General features: G+C 35.2%; 1 protein-coding gene across 2 annotated transcripts in view; it reads right to left on the reverse strand.

Moving 5' to 3' along the window:
• Nucleotides 1-21446, reverse strand: part of SLC38A6 (solute carrier family 38 member 6) — a 73505-nt gene that overhangs the window by 32683 nt on the left and 19376 nt on the right. For both annotated transcript variants that reach the window (XM_055435768.2, XM_055435770.2), the window contains exons 4-6: nt 18454-18506; nt 14778-14817; nt 2863-2941 (exon numbers count right to left, since the gene is read on the reverse strand). In XM_055435768.2, the coding sequence (XP_055291743.1) occupies nt 2863-2941; nt 14778-14817; nt 18454-18506 (172 nt within the window). The remainder of the gene's footprint in view (nt 1-2862; nt 2942-14777; nt 14818-18453; nt 18507-21446) is intronic.

Below are 21446 nucleotides of genomic sequence, written 5' to 3' on the forward strand. Positions count from 1 at the left end.
AAGTATGAAATATATCATATAGATCCCTAGCTGTATTGCAAATTCTTTGGCATGCAGTTTTTTCCCCATATTTTAATGAAAACCAGATTTATTTATAAGTTGCTTTAATTTCATTCTCGAACGGAATGGAACAAGAGTATCATATGTTCTGAATTAGAATCTTACTCACATCCCATATCAATTATGTAACTCAAATGCAAGACAACTTAATTGTGTCAATCATATTCTGCTGACAAGATCATTAAATGTTAACACAGAGCTTCCAAGTTGTAACAGCCATAGATTTTTTAAAAAATGTTACTCTATGAAAAATATAGATGCCTCATAAAAATTTGGTATATGTATTATAGCTTCTGACTTCTAATAATAATTTTTGAAATTAGAATATTGTAAAAGTAGTTTCTTTTTGATAACATCTTTATAAAGGTTTATTTTTCACAAAGGTACATCAAATCTCACATATAACACAGAACATAAGCACAACTGAAAATTCTTAACTGAAATTTATTGTAACTCAAAACCTGAAAGTATACCAGTATTATATTGATCTCACAGAAGAAATACTGCTCTGTAATTCTATCTAGAAATAAACTGTGCTAGGTAGTCAAATCAATTACCATAACATTTATTTCTTAATTATTTCATAGTATTAAACTTTTTTCATAGTATTAAACTTTAAAGACATGATTTATCTGCATTCTAATGAATTAATATAATTAGTCCTTACTAATGCTTTTCAAAACTTTGAAATCCAAAATAAGTGAATATATATTACATTTAAAACAAGATGAGCAATTTTAAAACATCGTAACAGATATTGCAAACTGTTCTCAGTATTTTGAAGTATATACAGTTTTAAAAATTCATTTCTGACGTAAAAATAACTGATCAATTTTCTACTAATACGAATAAGATGGGAGTTACTTTTTATTTCTTTCTTTAAAACAAATTAGAGAAAATAAGTAAATGACAACTGATTTAAAATGATGCTATGGTAAAAGTATCACTTTTAAAGAAAGAAGACCTAAGTTTTAATGGCAATTCTGTCACATACTACCTTAATTATTTCTAAAACTTTATGTGTATTTTTGTCCCTCTTCTTTCCACAAAGACATATGACATAAAAAAAGTAAATAGAAGTAACCAAACTCAGGATCAAGAAAAAGGAGAACACATGTGACAACTATTAAGATTAACACAGTTAATGCAATGCATTCATACTTGACTTTGACCTTTCTGGCAGTTAGAGCAAATAGGGAAACCACCTTTATACAGTTATTATTATTGCAATTTCTTTTTAAATATTGAGTTGTAACTGACATACAACATTATGGAGTTGCTTGATTTCCCACATTTACATTATGCTATCAGCTTACAAAAGCATGTATATGTGTAATATCTTATTTGGTCATCCTAACAACTTTGTTCAGAAGGCAATACCAGTACCACCATTACGCCAGATAAAGAAACCTCAGGCTCAAAATTAAGTTATACGGCCAAAGAAGTTAAATTAATTTCCTGAGATTACTGAATATGAAATGAATAGAACACATGTTTCCTTACTCTTAGCCTAACATTCTTCATTTTACCTCTTATTGCCTTGAGTTTCTTAGCCCTAAATTATAATGGAAATTTATGGCATAGAATTTTTTGAGTAATAGAAGTTATCCTCATTATTTTTTACAGCAAATGTCAAAGCAAATTTTACACAGGTGTGTCATTTGGCAATTGTTTATCAAAATAAGAGCATAAAACTTAAAACTAGATAAAGCTACAGATAAAACAAGGTAGCTCTAAGTATCAAATGTGACAATGAATATGGAAACTTTGTAAAGTACTACACAAAAGCACATCTTCCAACGATGAAAAATCAGTAAGGACTTCTCCTTACCTTTTTTTCAATCACATTATCTTGACAGTTCCTATTCAGACCTAAACTATATCATATTTTTCTTATAAATATTTATTTGTAGTTGTTTACATGGAATTCTTTCATGGAAGCCAACTTGTAAAAGCTAAAACTCAATTTTGAAAACTTGCCCTGCAATCCAGAAGAAGTTGGAACAAAATATTGGAGCAAAACAACCAAATATTTAAATCGAAAAGTCTGATGGGTTTTGGTGTTGTGATTTAGAAATTATATGAATTAATTTGATGACAGTTAAAAGGATTCATTTAGCCCTTTCAAGTTTGTTTTTCTCAAAATTTCATGTTATAGATAATAAGAGGAAAAGTATAATTAATTTGGAATTTTTTCCTCATAAAAAAAGATGAGTTAATAGTCTTTAGAACCCAGTGTTTTTATTAAAAAAAGAAAGGAGAAGGGCAGTATAAAATGGTTTAGCATTATATATAATATTGTTAAAAACAGGAAATGAAACATTTTTCCAATAATACTTTATAACAGGATTTTACACAAGTACGCAGTAACTTTATCACTCTGATTTGTCTTTATCACTGTGGTTTGCTGAAAAGTGACAGCGGGATTATCTGCTTCCCGCCTTTAAGACCTTCACCGTCAGTGCTTTCAGCCTCCCCGCTCCTCCAGCCAATCTTTCATATCGAGAAATTTCTCCTCTACTCTTCTCTAAGAGCTGGCTCATACTTGTCCTGCTCTTTCATGCCCCCATGGAAAGCAAGGATTGACACTGGCCTGTCAGAGGGTTCACAGACCATCGTTCTGCACATAATGGGTTACCACCAGTGGTCTGCAGGGTTTCCTTCTCTATGACTACTGTCTCTGCATAACTTTGTAAGTGTCTTGAGGGCAGGAACTACATTTACCTTATTTCCCACAAGGGCTTAATCGATATTTATTGAATTAATAAATAAATGAATACAATGTGAAATACTTTTTCTTACCCACTGTAGTCTCCAGATAAAAATTCTGAAATAGTAGCAGGAAGTTCTGTTTTAATGATTAAAAGATAAGATGACATAGCTGCAGACAGAATAAAAAGAGTTCCTATTAGAATCCTATAACTTTTAACCATTTACAGAACAATCTTATTTGGAAACACGGATACCGATTTGGGCTATGACAGCATGTGGAAGATTAATTCATACTGCACCGTCTTCAAAGAAAGATACATACCAGGAATGGAGATTAAATAAAGATAAATAATTAATATTCTTTGTAGAGAAGAATAATTGATAAGCTCATTAGGTATCTTTTGTTTACATTTCAAGTTCAAGGCAAAAGATTTAGGTAAGAGAAAGGTTCTTGATTACAACCCACTTAGAAACAAAATTTTGCTTGTGTGTGTGCATGTGTATGTGTGTGCTCAATCATATCTGACTCTTTGTGACCCCATGGACTGTAGCCCACCAAGCTCCTCTGTCCATGGAAACTTTCCAGGCAAGAATACTGGAGTGGGTTGTTATTTCCTAGTCCAAGGGATCTTCCCATGAAGCTAGACAAAAACTCTTAAATGCTGTCTCCCAGTACAAGGCATTAGAGATTAGTTTAGCAACAATTGATACAGAAGTAAGAGATAAATAAGTATAGCTAATAAATCTGATTATTTGTTCTTGCTTATTAGAGAGAGACCTCCCCCCAGCAGTCTCGCTTCTCCTTTGCTACTGTCCTTCCACACACACTTTGGATTCATGCTATTATAAAACAACGGCAAAATGCAAAATGAGTTACATTTTAAATTGCTCTCCAAAATAGATTAGAAAAGATTCAATTGAAATTATTAAGCACATTAAAGGGACAAAACTTATAATTATCATTCTGTTTTATTAACAGGGTTCCTTTGTATTATGTAAACAAAACCCAACGTTAGCATTATTTCTCACATTCTATCAGACAGGATCCAAGAAATAACCAGCTTTTACAGCATTTTAATAATGATCCTATTTCTGGTGTAGCTGTAAAAAAAAAAAAAAAAAACACCTCACATCTTATAAACCTTCCGTCCCACACTGGGAAATGTTTTCATATGGTTACAGAATAGAGAACTCATTTATATGTAAATACTTGAGCTTAAATGCTTAAGTAACATACAGAAACCCAGATGATTTGGAGTCAGTTTAACAGAGTAATAATCTCTGTTTCCCCTAGAGATTAAGTATATATTTAAAAAGAGCCAACAAGAATATGTCCATGAAGAATAGAAAGCACTCTGTGTGCATGTTAATTTTATTACTTATTTATATTTCAGGAAACATTTCACTTTCTCCTTGGACCTACAAAAACCAAGAACATAAATGAATGCCAAGTCTGAATGGCAAAAATCTGAGGAAAAACTGATTGAAAAGCTCAAAGAGTTTAAAAAAAAGAATGTATATTTTTCAACCAACAAATTTAAAAGTAGCTGAGCTTCACAATTATTACAGTGCTGCATGACTGCTCAACCCTGGGGGAAAAAAGGTTATATACTAGTTTGTGTATAAGTTTATACGAAGATAGGCAATACTTACACATACAAACACATACACTCTCATTTAAAAAAAAAAATAAAACAACATGTACCTATGACAAAGTAAAATTTAGAACAGTTAATGGTCACTTCTCTTCAGTGAAAATACACATATTCATACTTTCCAGTTTATGACTATTTCTTTTTTTCCCAGTAGAAGTACAGCTGTTGAAATAAAGCCTTATAGTCAGCAGAAGTACAGTACGTTTCTTCAAACGCTTTGTTAGTTATGGGACATCACAATTAATTGTATGTGGAAAGATATTCTAAGTCATTCATATTCTCATATGGAAAAATGCTACCAGTTTGGTACAGAACAGAAGGAAGGTTTAGATTAACCTCCTCCACTCAAGAATTTGGGGGTCTTTGTTTGTAATACTTTATCTATTCCGAAGAATCATACACATATGGTGTGATGATGAAAATCATGAACTGAATTTTCTGAAACTGGCCGAGGGCTACTTAAATATATCTTGCAAGGGAAAAAAAAAAAAGACAAAAGTACCTTTAAAACAAGGAATGCAGACTTCCTACACAATGTAATTTATTATCTGTCCATCAGTCTTTCTTGCTTGGATTAATCCAATACCACATGCTTTACTAAGGTTTCAGACATTCATCTCTTTCAGTAATTTTCTATTATTTCTTTTAGATCTTTAGTTGTAAAAAGCCTCAATGAATATGAGATCCTATTTCTTCCTAATATACAATCTGTCATTCTTCCCAGAATTTCTATTAGCCCCTGGCTAATCATTTGATCACGTTTATCCTCTGTTGTAGCCTTAACTCTTTCATTTTCAAATGGGAGTCCTATTTCATTAGGTTCCAGTCTGGAGAATCATGTATATTTCAAGAAATATGAACTCATGAAACATATGTTTCTCTCTCAAAAACAGTCTCAGCATACAAGATATAAATATAACAAAACATGTAAAATATTGCTCCTTTCTTAGAGAATGCTGGTGTTTGTTTTAAGAGCTACAAACCACAGAGCTCATGTGGGGGAAAAACTCCACTGATGAAACAAAGAAAGATACCACTCTCTTCACTGTATAGATTATTCTTTCTTAACCACAAGTAAACTTGCATGCAAGGACTGGCACCTTAACATATTATAAATATACATTAAGTTAGGAATACATCTTAACTAGATTTACATAAAAAGAATAATCAGCTCTATAAAGTGGAAAAGCTTCAAAAATATAATCAATAGGAATGCTTATGTATCCATTGTTTTTTCCAATGGCTTCCCTGATAGCTCCGTTGGTAAAGAATCCACCTGCAATGCAGGAAGGTTCACTAGCTCCAAAAGTTGCCTGCCACACCTTTCATCTCATGTGTTCTATTAATAGCATAAGGAAGTGTTTAAGGACTTATCTTACAGACAGGTCATAAGCAAGAATTTGTAAATGATTTTTGCTGACATCGATACACAGCATGGACTCCTAATACGACACACACCATGTTGTCCTCTAAATAATAGCTGGAACAGGGTCATCCACAAAAGCCATGGTTATAGTTAAGTGGTTCTGGCCTCCATACCGCTAAAGCCAGAATTAGGGCTAGAAGACATACCTTAGTGACAGGTATTCAGCCATTATAAATCATTTAGTTTCACCACATTAACTAAATAGCTATTCTTTTCTCCCTCATTTTAAACCTAACTAATAGAACTCATTTAATAGAAACTGCCCTAGGAAGGAAATAAAAAAATCTGTCAACTTAATCAAAACACTGGAGTTGAAAGTATTTTATACAAACCATGAGGAGAAGCAACTGTACATTAAGAAAAGACTAAAATAGGGTAAAATTTGATTAGGCAATAGCAAGTGGTAAGGTATTAATATTGGTTGATCTAATCATAAAGAGAAACACATGAGTTGGGAGCATGGAGGCTGGGGGGCGGGGGGAGAAGTCAAAAACACAAAGGGTAAAGTGCTCTGGAAGAGGAGAATTACAAGAAGAGCAACACTGGGGCGGGGGCTTAGGATGCCTATTCCAAGTGATTTACAGGTTACTTTCTCCTTTAAATTTATTTCTTCAGCACAGACCTGTGAGGCAGATATTCTTTATTTCACAGATTAGGAAATGGAGACTCGGAGAGTTAACTTGCCCAAGATAGTGATGGTGGAAACAGCCCGTCTGGCTTGAGAAATCTACTCTTATTAACTGTTACGCTATGAGAAAGTGCAGAGAAGCAAAGTGAACAAGAAATCTACCACAGCAAAGAAAAATAAGAAAGTTGTACCAAAAGGAGCACTCCCCAGAATTATTCTTTTTTCATCACCATTTAAACAATAAATTGTTTCTGAATGCTGAGTTTCACAGTTGCATTCAAAGAAAACAAAGAATTTCTGTAACACAGAACCTAAGTTAGAAGCGCTAAAAACACTTAAATTGTTCCATTTTACTTTGACCTGTATTTTCATTTCAGTTTTATAGCTGGTTTGGTAAAGTGATTAGTCAACATGCCTCAGACAAGCTAAAGAATCTCATGATAGGACTCTACTGGATTTACCATGATGATTCTATTTTACCTACAGCTATTATTGTAGTTCAGAAGAGAAAGTTTCCTATTCTCACATATCCGAGATATTAACACTACCCTGAAATTGAAAACAAAACACAACAAAAATCAGTCCCTCTTCCCACAAACCCTGTTCTCTCATAGGCTACTTTTCCCAGCACTCCTCAAAAAAAAGCAAAAGAAAGAAGACAAATTGGAGTTTGGAGATTTCAATTGGAGTTTGGACCTAAGAAACCATTAGTTTACAAAAATAATTATCCTTCTTGTTAAACATTTAAAATACACGTATGAAGGTTAGACTGCACAGCTCTATTTTTAAGACAAAATTAGGTTTTTCAGCACTTGGAAAAAGTTCAGCAACTTCTTCAAGGATTAGTCAGCCAGTTCTACACAGACAAACTGAGGGAGGAAATAACAAGTTCGCCTTTCCTTCTAAAAGAGATTCAATTTTACTTCAAACATGTTTTCAGTCATGGATAGCAACTGGTTTATTCTATTCAATGTGTCTTATTAACCTGGCGTTCCTACTAAATATCCAAATGCCACTGAAAGGCTATCTCCACTCAACATAGGGCACAACAGAATCTCTGTTTTTAAAAAAGGATTTAAAAAAAATTTTGAAAACAAGGTCATTTCCCTACTTTGTGTACAAATGGAAATAAAAAATATATGGGGGAACTTTCCCCTTCCATAACCCTAGGAAAATATACATCTCTGTTTTTATCATCTATCAAGATCTTAAACTTGAATAAAAACTGACCAGAATATTTACTGTCCTGAAAACCCTATAATTAAACTTCAATAAAACTTTTTATTAAGAAATACATTATTTTCAAAAACATTTTTAAAGTGACATGTAACCAGTAAATTTTGTCAAAGGAAGGACTTTTGAGAAAGATTCCCCCTCCAAATTTCCTCTATTTCTCCTACTCTAAGACAGAGCTTTCCAGAATTTCTGGACAATACTATTCAGGCCTCAAAAAAGACTACAGATGAGCTGACCAGCAGATGGCATTGTAACAGCACGCCCAACCCCTGTTTCCCAGGTGACAGTACAAACGAGTACTTCTAAGGCTTCTGTGTCTTACCAAAACAAAATAGCAACAACTTTTTTTTCAGGAATAAAGTAAAGCCAAAAAGTGTCTAATTTAATATTACATCACAATTTTGAAAAATACTGAGAATTTAGCATTTTTATAATTCTCAACTGAGAATGATCTTATTTATACCTTTCTGTTTATGAGACTTAGAAACTGTGCCACTTGACCATATAAAAGGGCTCTGAGTTTCTCTTAAAGTTTAGATTCCCAAACTGAGGTGTTAATCAAGGCTGCCAGAGTAGATCTGTGGGTTCTCTGTCAATCTGGAAAATCTGGGTCATTATGGCAATTTTAGGAGGTTTCAGTAAATCTACTAATATTTAGGGTTCTCCTTCACAATATGCAGCAGTGATTCAATCTTTATTCTCTTTTAAAGAACTAAGGAAAGAATATGCTATCAACAGTGGTCCTTCATATTTCAGAGGAGCAAAATAAGAATTTAACATACTCCTAGGAGGCACTCTCCTTGCGTTTTGAGTTGGGCAAGAGACGAGATCAGAAACACCAATTACCTTCACTTTTACCACGCACTCATCAGAGTTAATAGGACTTTCTCTTAGCTTAAGTAAAGATGATTGGGGTTTCCTGCTTGATTTCTAGGATATTTTAGCTAACTGAGTGGTCTATCGCAAACCTAAGGCAAATGCAAACACATATGGAACTAACTACTTACCTTGGTTTTTAGGAAAGGACTCTCATAATCCAACAAAATTAGAGAAACTATATAGAAACCTGTACTTATTTGCTATTACAGTTCTTAATCTTTTTGCTTATAGTCCACTAAATTCAAGCCCTCAGCCAGAGTTCTCTTCCCTGTAACAGCATTAAATATTAAAACTTCCAGATGCTTCTTTTCTGACTTTGTGTCTAAGCAACAACTCTCGGCAAATGTCCCTCTGGTGCCTGAGGCACTAGGCAGCTGGGGGCTCTCTCTGGCTCTGGTCTGTTTTGGGACCCCAGTTCATCAGTGTTGGGAATCAATCAGGAATTGCTTCTAAGAAGTATTTTACCATGTGGCTCTTCATTTTCTAAAGGTAGCAGTTTCCATAATCCTAAGAATAAGAGTACTAAATTTAATGAGTCACATTTTTTTCTATCATAAAGTTCAGAGATTTTTCAAAGACAGTAGATTTTTCCAATCTATTTTTTAGACCACACTAGTTCCCTGTGACTAATACTTGGTGTGTGATTGATATTGGGAAAAAAAAGATTTTCTGTGAAGTTCTGACAGTAGATTCTTCCCTAAAGAAACTATATGCTCACTTATGCATTCTGTGTGGTCTTCTCTTCCCAGGATCTTCCTCTTAAAAGAGTTCCAAGCCAGGTTGCTGGCTTTTCCTTCTCTTCCTTCTTCTCTTATTCCTTACTTTCTTCCTATAATAAATAACACTTACTAAACACCAAGTGCTAGATTCTTAAAAACCTAAATGAATGAACAAGTTACTTATAGATATGGAATACAAAGATGTAGGGGATAAACTGAGTCTTACTGAAAGATTCATGGAACAAATATTGATTAAGGAAAATTTTGCTTGATCCATGATCATCTTGCTTCTAAAGGCCCTGTTTCCTTTTCTCATAGATTCATCAGGGATATAGAATCTCAAGAAAACTGAGAAATGTTTAAATGTTACAAAGAGTAAAAGAGCCAGGAAGCATTAATCTGAGATATGATTACCTAACGCAAAAGTAGAAGATTTTAAAATACTTTATTTTCCATTTTACATAAGTAAGATCTAACTTTCCTCAATATTTTCAATCTTTTATTTTTCATATAATTCTAAACACTATGGACATTCAGTTTCTTTCTATCATTTATATGGTATATAAAATTGTCTCTTTGAGGCAAAATCTTAGGTTTTTAAATAGAATTTTTTAAATTGTCTCAATCATTCAACAAATATTATTTATTGAATTCCTCGACCAGAAACTAGGTCAAGTTATGAAAACAAATGAAAACACATAGTTCCTGTCCCCAAGGAGTTTTTAAAATCCTCAACATTTAATCTTTTCATAGCTTTTCAACATTTACTAAATCAGAGCAGAAAAAACAAAGCCTTTAGAAGCAGACAAAGTGAGATTTGAGTCCTGGCTTTATTAAGGGGTAAAGGTAAGCAAGTCACTTATCCCCTCTGAGCACTGATCTCATCCTCGGTAAAATGAGGATAATATCATCTACCCTGAAGTGTTGCTGTAAGTATAAAGTGTCAAGTATAGGCCTGACCTAAAGATAATCTATTATGTTATTTCTCATTTCTAAACAACCACTGGAAAACTCTGACCACTTATACTAATAATGAATATCCCATCTTTCCAAAAATGATAACTGAACTATATTACATATGCAGGTAGGCATGCAAGAGATGCAAACATTTAACCTGATTCTATACACTTCATATCTTATAAATATCTAATGTATCTCCAATTAATAATGTATTTCTTCCATTTGGAAGAAATAACATCAAATAAGTCATATGTACAACGTTAAAGAGCCTCCCAAATAAGTATGCCATTTCTTTTCAAGCATACGTGGCTTAGTAACTGTTAAGGGCTTCCACAGACCCAACTTAGGTTAATCAAGAAATTACTTCTTAAGGCTGGAGTTCCTAGACTTTAACCTCAGAGGCTAAGCAGCTGCCCTAAAGGGTAGTTCTAAGAACTGAGACCCCCCTTTCTGAAAAAGAACAGCATCCATAAAAGTTTTTAGAGCAATAGTGGCTGACTTCTTAGATACCTAAGAAAAGAGCAAATCATCTTTTGAACCAAGTATAACCCTTCCATGAAACTTTCCTGTAATAAATAGGCACCTGACTTCCAACCCAGTGTTCTGCTCACAACAGCAAGCTTCCATTTCTATTCTAATAAAGGAATGGTTTATGCATGCTAAGACAAAAAAAATAGCTTTGGAAATATGTTTCAGCTATTACTTAGTGGGCTCTCAAAAAATAAAATTTTAGACAATGTGAAGAAAATCACAAGGATATTATTCTAAAAACTAAATAAGCCCTACCAGCTTTTCTGAATTAGACTTTAAAAATTTCTGTGATTGCTTTTAAGTGACTTAAAAAAAAAAGTTTCTAAAACAAAGCAAGCAAATCAACAAACTTAGAGTTGAAGGAACTGATGATTTATGTGCCACCAAATGCCAGAATCCAATCCCAATCCAATCCCAAAGAAAGGCAATGCCAAAAAATGTTCAAACTACCGCACAATTGCACTCATCTCACATGCTAGCACAGTAATGCTCAAAATCCTCCAAGTCAGGCTTCAAGTGTAAGTGAAACCTGAACTTCCAGATGCTCAAGCTGGATTTCGAAAAAGCAGAGGAAACAGAGATCAAATTGTCAACATCCAATGGATCATCAAAAAAGTAAGAAAGTTACAGAAAAATATCTACTTCTGCTTTATTGACTACTCCAAAGCCTTTGACTATGTGGATCACAACAAAATGTGGAAAAGTCTGGAAGAAATGGGAATACCAGACCATCTGACCTGCCTCCTGAGAAATCTGTACACAGGTCAAGAAGCAACAGTTAGAACTGGACAGGAAACAACAGACTGGTTCTAAATCAGGAAAGGAGAACGTCAAGGCTGTATATTGTCACCCTGCTTATTTAACTTCTATGCAGAGTACATTATGCAAAATGCCAGGTTGGAAGAAGCACAAGCTGGAATCAAGATTGCTGGGAGAAATATAAATAACCTCAGCTACGCAGATGACACCACCCTTATGGCAGAAAGTGAAGAAGAACTAAAAAGCCTCTTGATGAAAGTGAAAAAGGAGAGTGAAAAAGCTGGCTTAAAACTCAACAGTCAGAAAATGAAGATCATGGCATCTGGCCCCATCACTTTATGGCAACTAGATGGGGAAACAATGGAAACAGTGAGAGACTTTATTTTGGGGGGCTCCAAAATCACCACAAATGGTGACTGCAGCCATGAAATTAAAAGCCACTTGCTCCTTGGAAGAAAAGCTATGACCAACCTAGACAGCATATTAAAAATCAGAGACATTACTTTAACAACAAAGGTCCGTCGAGTCAAAGCTATGGCTTTTCCAGTAGTCGTGTATGGATGTGAGAGTTGGACTATAAAGAAAGCTGAGCACTGAAGAATTGATGCTTTTGAACTGTGGTGTTGGAGAAGACTCTTGGGAGTCTCTTGGACTGCAAGGAGATCCAACCAGTCAATCCTAAAGGAGATCAGTCCTGAATATTCATTGGAAGGACTGATGTTGAAGCTGAAACTCCAATACTTTGACTACCTGATGCGAAGAACTGACTCATTGGAAAAGACCCTGATGCTGGGAAAGATTGAAGGTGGGAGGAGAAGGGGACAACAGAGGATGAGATGGTTGGAAGGCATCACCGATGTGAAGGATATGAGTTTGAGTAGGCTCTGGGAGTTGGTGATGGACAGGCAAGTCCATGGGGTCGCAAAGAATCATACATGACTGAGTGACTGAATGAATTGAAATGCAGAAATTCTTTCTAGAACATTATGATAACTGACCAACCAGCTCTGTCTGAATTTTTTCAGGAATACCAGAGCTTTTTCAAAGGAGTGTAGGACATCTCCATTATCACAAACCTTAGTATTTCAAATGAAACCAAACCAGCTTCACTGTAGATTTCAACCCATTAGAACCAGTTCTGCCCTTCAGAACAATAGAAAATTACTCTAATATCTTTCCATGTTTCATGTTCAGCTTTTCAAATACTTACAGCTAGTGATCAGTCTAGAAGTCCCTTTTGGTCTTCTTCTTGATAAATACAGCTAGAATATTACAAAGTACTTGCAAATAGCACATACAAATTATATTCAGCTAATATTTAGTTGAAAAAAAGGTTTATCAAGTCCCAAATACTGTGCTAGGTTCTGGGAGTACAAAAAAAATGAGACTAATACTTGACTTGGAGGAGCTGATAATAATAGTAGGGGAAGATAGCACATACAGAGGTAACTTCGACCTAATAACAGCAAGTGCTAAAAGCGTCATGAACAATAACATTTGCATACCAGCTTAGAGGACAAGGAAGCGATCAGGGTGAAGGATACCGAGAATACAGCAGCAGGCATTTGCCATAGTCACAAATTCAGATAGAAATTTCTGAGTTGAAAATTCTACATAAAATACAAACTGTGATTGATGGTTCTTAGTAATCATACAGAGGGGCTTCCCTGATGGTTCAGTGGTAAAGAATTCACCTGCCCATGCAAGAGACATGGGTTCGATCTCTGGGTCAGGAAGATCCCCTGGAGAAGGAAATGGCAACTCACTCAGTACTCTTTTCTGGGAAATCCCATGGAAAAAGGAGCCTGCCGGGCCACAATCCATTGGGTCACAAAAGAGTTGGACACAATTTAGTGACTAAACAACAGCAATCATAGAGAGAGGAAAATGAGGGATTATTTTCACATTAGCGACATTACCAGCACACATTTAAGCACACTAGCTAACACAAAATATTCCAAAGTAGATCTTAAAGTCATGGCATTTTCTAGATTCACTAGGGAAAAGACAGATTACTGACTTCTAATGTGAAGAGTGAAGTAGGTGTGTTAAAAAGGAAATTATTTGGTATGACATCCAAGAAAGCATTCTTCTTCAATTATTATGTGTGTGTGTGCATGTGTATGTATATATGTATAGTGCCCTGAAAATTCAAAGAATTAAAGCATGAATGTTCAGGATTTCTAAAACAATGGCAAATACAATTTATCGTTGGAATGCTAATTTTTTCCTTGACCGAGAAACTCATTGAAGATGGAATTTTGTTGAACTTAACGTAAACTAAAATATTAATAGCTCAGATCTTTTGAGTATCAGTTAAGTTTTATTAAAGCTATCATCTTCAAATTGAACTGTCACACATAACAAATAAGATTAAAATTTCCTCTGACCATACAATCTTGTGAAAGATCCAAAGTGCATATTAACTCTGTGTATTTAACTTTACCGGAGAAGGCAATGGAAAGCCACTCCAGTACTCTTGCCTAGAAAATACTAAAAACATTTATTTAGCACTCAAGTAAATGGTAGATTAAAATTAAGACATTGTTTAGCATGATGGAACTTCTTTACAACATATACGAGCATGATTCCCACAGGATTTTGGATTTAAATGTTTAATAGTCCATAATGATCAATAATTAACAGTACTTTTTGTTTCTGTAGTTCGTGATACCACATCATTTTTTTTAATGGGAAAATAGGGAATTCTGAAAAATGTGAGAATACTTTTTATTTGTCTCAAGTTTGTTTATTTTGTACACCACGTGATCATTTTCGATTTTGTGCTTACCAAAGGAGATTGCCTTTCTATACATGACTGTTCACAGCCATGGAACATCCTTCCTTCTAAAGCAGTATACATCACAGCAGGTAATCAGGACAAAAATAGAGGGGAACTACTCCAGAAACACCTGGAGAGTTTTTTCAAGCTGTACTTCACCACTACCACAACTACAGAAAGCCAGTGCTTCAGAGGTGTGTTACAGACCTAATAACAAGATTGAAAGCAAGCGTTTAGCTGCAACTGAATTTAGAAGCTATTGTCCTACAAGGGCTAATAAAAAGTATCTTAGGTCAACACACAGGGCTTCTGAGATACTTATGTCTACAGAGGTTTAGGTTCCCAGCTGGACCTGTAGCAAGCAAGAAACCAAAGGAGGAAATCATTTCCACCACGTCTAGGCATAAGCTGTGCACTTTCAATTGCTTACCTCCAATGTTCTGAATTATTATAGTGCTCGCCACCATCACCTATAAGAGAACAAATGTATTCACAAGATGAAAGGGGAAATAATATAAAAGGATTGGTATTTTATTAAAATCCAATAACTATTACTTAAAAACAGATGCAGAAATTGAGTGAAGAGAAACTGAAAAGAACACATTCTGCCAGCCATTTGTAATATATAAAACTAATAATCATCACATAAAAAACCTTTCTTTAATAGTTCCATGGTTACTATAAAGCACACTTTTGTAAGTTTCCTTGGCAGCCATTTTTAAAACAGTTAAAAGTGTTAAAAAGCTAGGGAATCAACAGTTATCAAAGTACCAAAGAATTGAAATTGAATCTATTTGGTCTCATTTTCTAAAATTTGATCTTTTTTTTTTTAACTGGTTATATCCCATTGCTTTGCTAGGCATACTGAGACAGTTTGAGGTGTGTTGTGCCAATGCTATACTGTATAAAAGGAAACATAATCTTCAGAGTGTATCAGCTTGGCAAACACCAAGCCTTGAACATGGGAGCCTTGTTGCAGGGATAAATAAATTCTAGAGCAGAACACTCGAGAGTTCACATATCTGAAAACCAAAGCATTTCAAATTCAGTAACACGCAGTGGGCTGAGAATAAGACAATAGGAGGTAGTAAAGACTGTAATACATTGGAGAATTTCTCCTCTTTCAAAATGGGGCAGCTGTTATACAGCTCTGGCCAGTTGCTGACATGTGAGAATGTGAATCCAATGTAGATAGATCTTCTGATTTTTCAAGGAAAGTCAGAAACTGAATTCTTTCAAAATGTCATAACTCTTAGTTGGCAATCAGCTAAAAATAAAAAAAAGATTTGAGCCAAACAAAATACGCCAGAGGCTTGCTAACTTGTAATCTTTGATGAGATTTCTGGGAAATACAAGATGGCACTTTATCCATTCTTGGTCATCAGATGCACTCAGAAGAAATGATTAAACATCGTGCTTCCACTTGGGCCTTTCAAACACTTAAATCTTGGTGAATCTTACCTCCAATGTATGTCTGGAGCTGACTAGCTATCTAAGATCATTCAGTCGTGCATGGACTGGGAAGAGATCACCCTTCTTCTCCTAGGAATTCCATTTGCCAGCAATGGCAAGCCACTCCAGTACTCTTGCCTAGAAAATCCCATGGATGGAGGAGCCTGGTAGGCTGCAGTCCGTGGGGTCACTAAGGGTCAGACAAGACTGAGCGACTTCACTTTCACTTGTCACTTTCACACATTGGAGAAGGAAATGGCATCCCACTCCAGTGTTCTTGCCTGGAGAATCCCAGGGACGGGGGAGCCTGGTGGGCTTCCGTCTATGGGGTCACACAGAGTCAGACACGACTGAAGTGACTTAGCAGCAGCAGCAGCATCCTGGGAACAAACTAAGTTATCAAGACATAGAGGTCTTGGAAAGCAGGGCTAATGATAGAAACATCTGGCAAGATGTCTTTGAAGATATGATAATTATCATTCTAACATTTTCCAGAAAAACCTTTACATGTCAACCCATTTAAAAATTAGTTCCAAAATGTCACAGTTATTTGTAAAATGACTTTTCTGAAATTTCTGTATACCGTCTTTCATATGCAATTGATATCTGTTGTCAATCACACATGAAATTTGGATTTTTCTATGAATATACTGCAAAAAGCAATAATAGCAATGTATTGAGTATTTTCCCATTTTCTGGCTCAACTGAAGCATTTTTGATCTAGAAAGTCAATATATCTATCCATCCATCCATCTTTCTAGTGCCTAGTACAGTGCATGGCCACATGATATTTGCTCAATAAATGTTTGGCAAGTACATAAATCTATTTATAGACAATTAAAACAATTTTCTTAAAAAGTTCAAATCACTTCAAAAATATTTAATTTCAAAATAATGTTACCCTACCATATGTTGTATCTATATTCATATAACATCTGGGAAGAAGGAAATAGGAAAGCTTCAACCCAACTCTGGAAGTTGAGAGAAAATATTAAACAAACAAACAACTCTTCATTTATAGTATTCTCTGTCTGTGTATCTGCCTACTAAGAACCGTGTGCTCATACTAAAATGATAATGCAGCTACTCTAGAACATAGGAAAAGGGGACTCTCAATAATCCATGTTCTTCTTGTAGACTCTGCTGCTATCCAAGGAAGGAGGGAAATGCTAATGTGAAATAACAGTGATGATGCTCAGTCATGTTCATAGACTGTATTAAATTAATTAGAGAGTTTTCTTATTTAAATAACATTTTCTTCTTCTCCCTTGATTAAACTGGATGCAGGAAACTGATCTTAGTTATAACAAACATCCTGATCTTCAAGAAAAATTGTTACCAAGGATGATTAACAAAAACCTTTACCCTCAAAAGTAACATAGTCTCCGTTTAGTTCAAATTTCAGGCTATAAGGATCCAAACCATGAGATTATATAACATGATTTAAATATTCTCTTTTGTACTTTAAATACAAAGTTAATTTGAATGCAAATACACATCTCCCGCCCCTCATTACATTGCTGTATCTTTTTCCTCTCAGACTTAAAGGTTAGTTCAGCCATCAACAAAATACCATCCTTTTAGATTAAAAACAAACAAAAACCACAAACAACAGATTTACAAAATGAAAAGAAAAAGCTCTGTTTGGAATCAACATACAAATGGGTTTTAGAAGTATGATAGCTCTTCAGAAATAAAAAAAAATTATTAAAACACTAACAATAATATTTAACTCCAGATTATCTGTGGAAGGAGACAGGTAATTAGTTTAACTAAACTAGTTTAGCATGCCCACCACAAATGAATGCCCCATAAATACTGTTGTTATTTCTCTTATTCTGGGGAGGAAAAGTAATAAATTTTGAGTCTGGAGTCCTATGGTTCCATACTGGCTTGAGTAATTGAAGACAAATAGGCCCCTTCCCTTCTTGGGGCCTTAATTTCCTCACTTAAAAATGAAGGATCATTTTTTAGCACTATTCAGCTCTTAAATGACATGATCTTCTAATTATCAATTTTATAAACATGCTATAAGGTTAATTCTATGCATCTGTCATGTTCAGTCTTCATGAGAATTCAAACATAATCTGCTGCTGCTGCTGCTGCTAAGTCACTTCAGTCGTGTCCGACTCTGTGTGACCCCATAGACGGAAGCCCACCAGGCTCCCCCGCCCCTGGGATTCTCCAGGCAAGAACACTGGAGTGGGTTGCCATTTCCTTCTCCAATGTGTCAGTCGTGTCCGACCCTTAGCGACCCCACGGACTGCAGCCTACCAGGCTCCTCCATCCATGGGATTTTCTAGGCAAGAGTACTGGAGTGGCTTGCCATTGCCTTCTCCACAACGTTAATTACAAAATGTTAAAACAGGCCATTGTTATTGATTTAAAATTATAAGTCACTGCTCTCCTTCATTAGAGTATAAAACACTAAAAAATTTAAGTGTTGAATTATATTTATCAATGCATTTTTAGGAAGGTCATAGAGATTTCTTCTTTCTCTTCCTGCTCCCATCATTCCTTTTCTTCACTTTAGTTTCCTTTTATTCCCTTAATTTCTCCCTCCTATATATACTTGTCTTTTCTAACTGGAAATGGAAGGGGAAAACTGCCTTTCAGGATTTTGAATACAGCAAGGAGAAAAAAAAAAAAATTACCTTTCCAGGTAACCCAAATGCAAAGAGTCCAAGATCTTCATAAGATGTCACAGCTGTTGAGAGAAATTATAATTGTTATTTTTACACAATACTATCTGTGTGCCAAGTCTTACATGGAAGAAAGCTATTCCACTACTACCTACAGCTATTCGATGTGCTATGTGCTGTGCTTAGTCACTCAGTCATGTTTGACTCTTTGCAACCCCATGGACTGTAGCCCACCACGGGGATACTCCAGGGAAGAATACTACAGTAGGTTGCCATGCCCTCCTCCAGGGGATCTTCCCAACCCAGGGATCGAACCCAGGTCTTCTGCACTGCAGGTGGATTCTTTACCATCTGAGCCACTAGGGAAGCCCAGCTGTTCGACAATCACATTAAATTTAAAGCTGAAGTACTGACTTGGGGGGAAAGTTGAAAACTTATGATCCATAAAGATAATGTCCTCTTATAGAGCTTAGCAATTTCTAAGGTTGTCTAACTAGCCAGGTTGCATTAATTCAAATAATAATTACTCAAGAACAACCCACTTCTCACTGAACAGTACTCATTGTCCAAATATAAATTTTCATTGACAATAGTTTCTAAAAACTGTCTACATAAATAAAGCTTAATGAAGTATAAAAGCTAAATCATACTTTCACAGACATTCACTTTTCCAGGCTTCCTAGGATATAATGTATTCAGATGGAAACAATACCTTCATCCTGCAATAAGGAAATATATTTTCTTTCTTATCACAGAGAGTATGAAATTACATTTTCATTCCAAATGTTCTAGAAGTGTGACCACAGAAAAGATGAAAATTAAATGGCTCATAAAAGAACCAAATTTATCCTTAAATGGAAGTTTCATGTTAAAATTAGTGATGTCATAGGTAAAAATAAGAGAATTAAAAGTGTTTATATAATCCTAAATCAAAGCTATGGTTTTTCCAGTAGTCATGTATGGATGTGAGAGTTGGACCATCAAGAAGGCTGAGTGCCAAAAACTGATGCTTTCAAATTGCGGTGCTGGAGAAGACTCTCGAGAGTTCCTTGGACAGCAAGGAGATCAAACCAGTGAATCCCAAAGGAAATCAACCCTGAATATTCATTGGAAGGACTGAAGCTGAAGCTCCAATGCTTTGGCCACCTGATGCAAAGAGCCGACTTACTGGAGAAGACCCTGATGCTGAGAAAGATTGAGGGCAGGAGGAGAAGCGGGTGGCAGAGGATGAGATAATTAGATAGCATCACTAACTCAATGCACATGAATGTGAGCAAACTCTGTGAGATAGTGAAGGACAGGGAAGCCTGGCGTGCTACAGTTAGTTCATGGGGTTGAGGGAGTCAGAGACAACTTAGTGGCTGAACAAAAACAACAAAGTCCTTAACTTTACAGTGCTCATGCCACAAAAAAGGCAGGTTAGCAGATACTAAGACTTGATAATAGCATCACACATTTCCTATTGAATCAAAGATATGGATCATCATTTCTTAAAGCAAGTTTTTAACATATCCTCTCAAGATATACATGGGTTTCTTTAAGCTATCACTATATTAACAAAAAACTCCTGTATACTTTCACCTTTTAGCACTGTTTAGCTCTTAAGTGTGGAGAAGGCAATGGCAAGGCCCTCCAGTACTCTTGCCTGGAGGGTCCCATGGATGGAGGAGCCTCGTAGGCTGCAGTCCGTGGGGTCGCTAAGGGTCGGACATGACTGAGCGACTTTACTTTCACTTTCCACTTTCACACATTTGAGAAGGAAATGGCAACCCACTCCAGTATTCTTGCCTGGAGAATCCCAGGGACGGGGGAGCCTGGTGGGCTGCCGTCTATGGGGTCACATGGAGTCGGACATGACTGAAGTGACTTAGCAGTAGCAGCAGCTCTTAAGTGACACGATCTTCTAATTATCAGTTTTTTAAACATGCTATAAGGTGAACAAAGTTCATCAAGTATGAAAAAGCATTTTGAAAACCATATGTGGTCTTTACATGTTATAACTACAAAGTTAGAAAGAAAACAGTAAAATGCTTAAAAAAATAAGTTTTACATAAGAACAAAAATTTTTAACATTTTAAAATTATAATCTATTATCAGGGTCGATCAAAGAATTTAGAACTTTTTGCATGAAATACTGATTTTTAATTTTTAAAAAATTTTATTTAATATTTCAATTTTTTTTAGCTGGGTCATGTGGCATGAAGGATCTTAGCTCCCTGACCAGGGATCAAAGCTGTGCCCCCTGCATTGGGAGCATGGAGTATTAACCACTGGACCACAGGGGAAGTCCCAGACACAGCTATTTTTTAAAATGTATTTACACACTGCTCAACAGTGGGCAAGGACAATTTAATTTGGAGTTTGGAATATATAATTTAATTACAAGTAGGAACCTTCATGCCTTAACAATGAAAGATTTCCTAGAATAATTTCCTAGAATAATCCTAGAGGGGCAGATTGTAGACATATTTTAAACATAAAATTTTTTAAAACAGAGTTAAAAAACTGAGATCTGGAATTTTTTCCTCTACTTTAAATGCCCAAATTCTATTTTTCCAAACGCATATGTTCTAAAGTGAATGTCATCACAAAAATTATTAATTATTTCAACCAATAAATCTTTACAAATTTGTTTCAAAGTTCCTAAACATAATTAAGTAATAATGTTATTTATAGGGACACAATTTTTTATATTTAACATTCCAAAGGCTTGGTTTTAAATATTCAACCAGAAAAAGCTCTAAATGTTAGCTTCTAATTTGACATTCGGAAGGGAATTTTGTTACATACTACGTGTATATGAACCAAGTCTTCAGAAGGTCTCTGATTTGTCACTATGAAGCATGAAATTAAAGGAACATCGTTGTTCATTTTCAGCATCCCTCTTTCATATTACAGTTGCAAGTGTTAAAAAAAACCTGTCCTTCCAAGGGCTTAAAGCAGGGAGGCTTTCAGTGTTGTACATGGAAATACATCACATAACTTGCTTTAAAAATTACCTATTT

The sequence above is a fragment of the Moschus berezovskii genome, chromosome 9 (genome assembly GCF_049115385.1).
Source record: "Moschus berezovskii isolate FMDL1 chromosome 9, NW_MosBer_1.0, whole genome shotgun sequence".
Taxonomy (NCBI): domain Eukaryota; kingdom Metazoa; phylum Chordata; class Mammalia; order Artiodactyla; family Moschidae; genus Moschus; species Moschus berezovskii.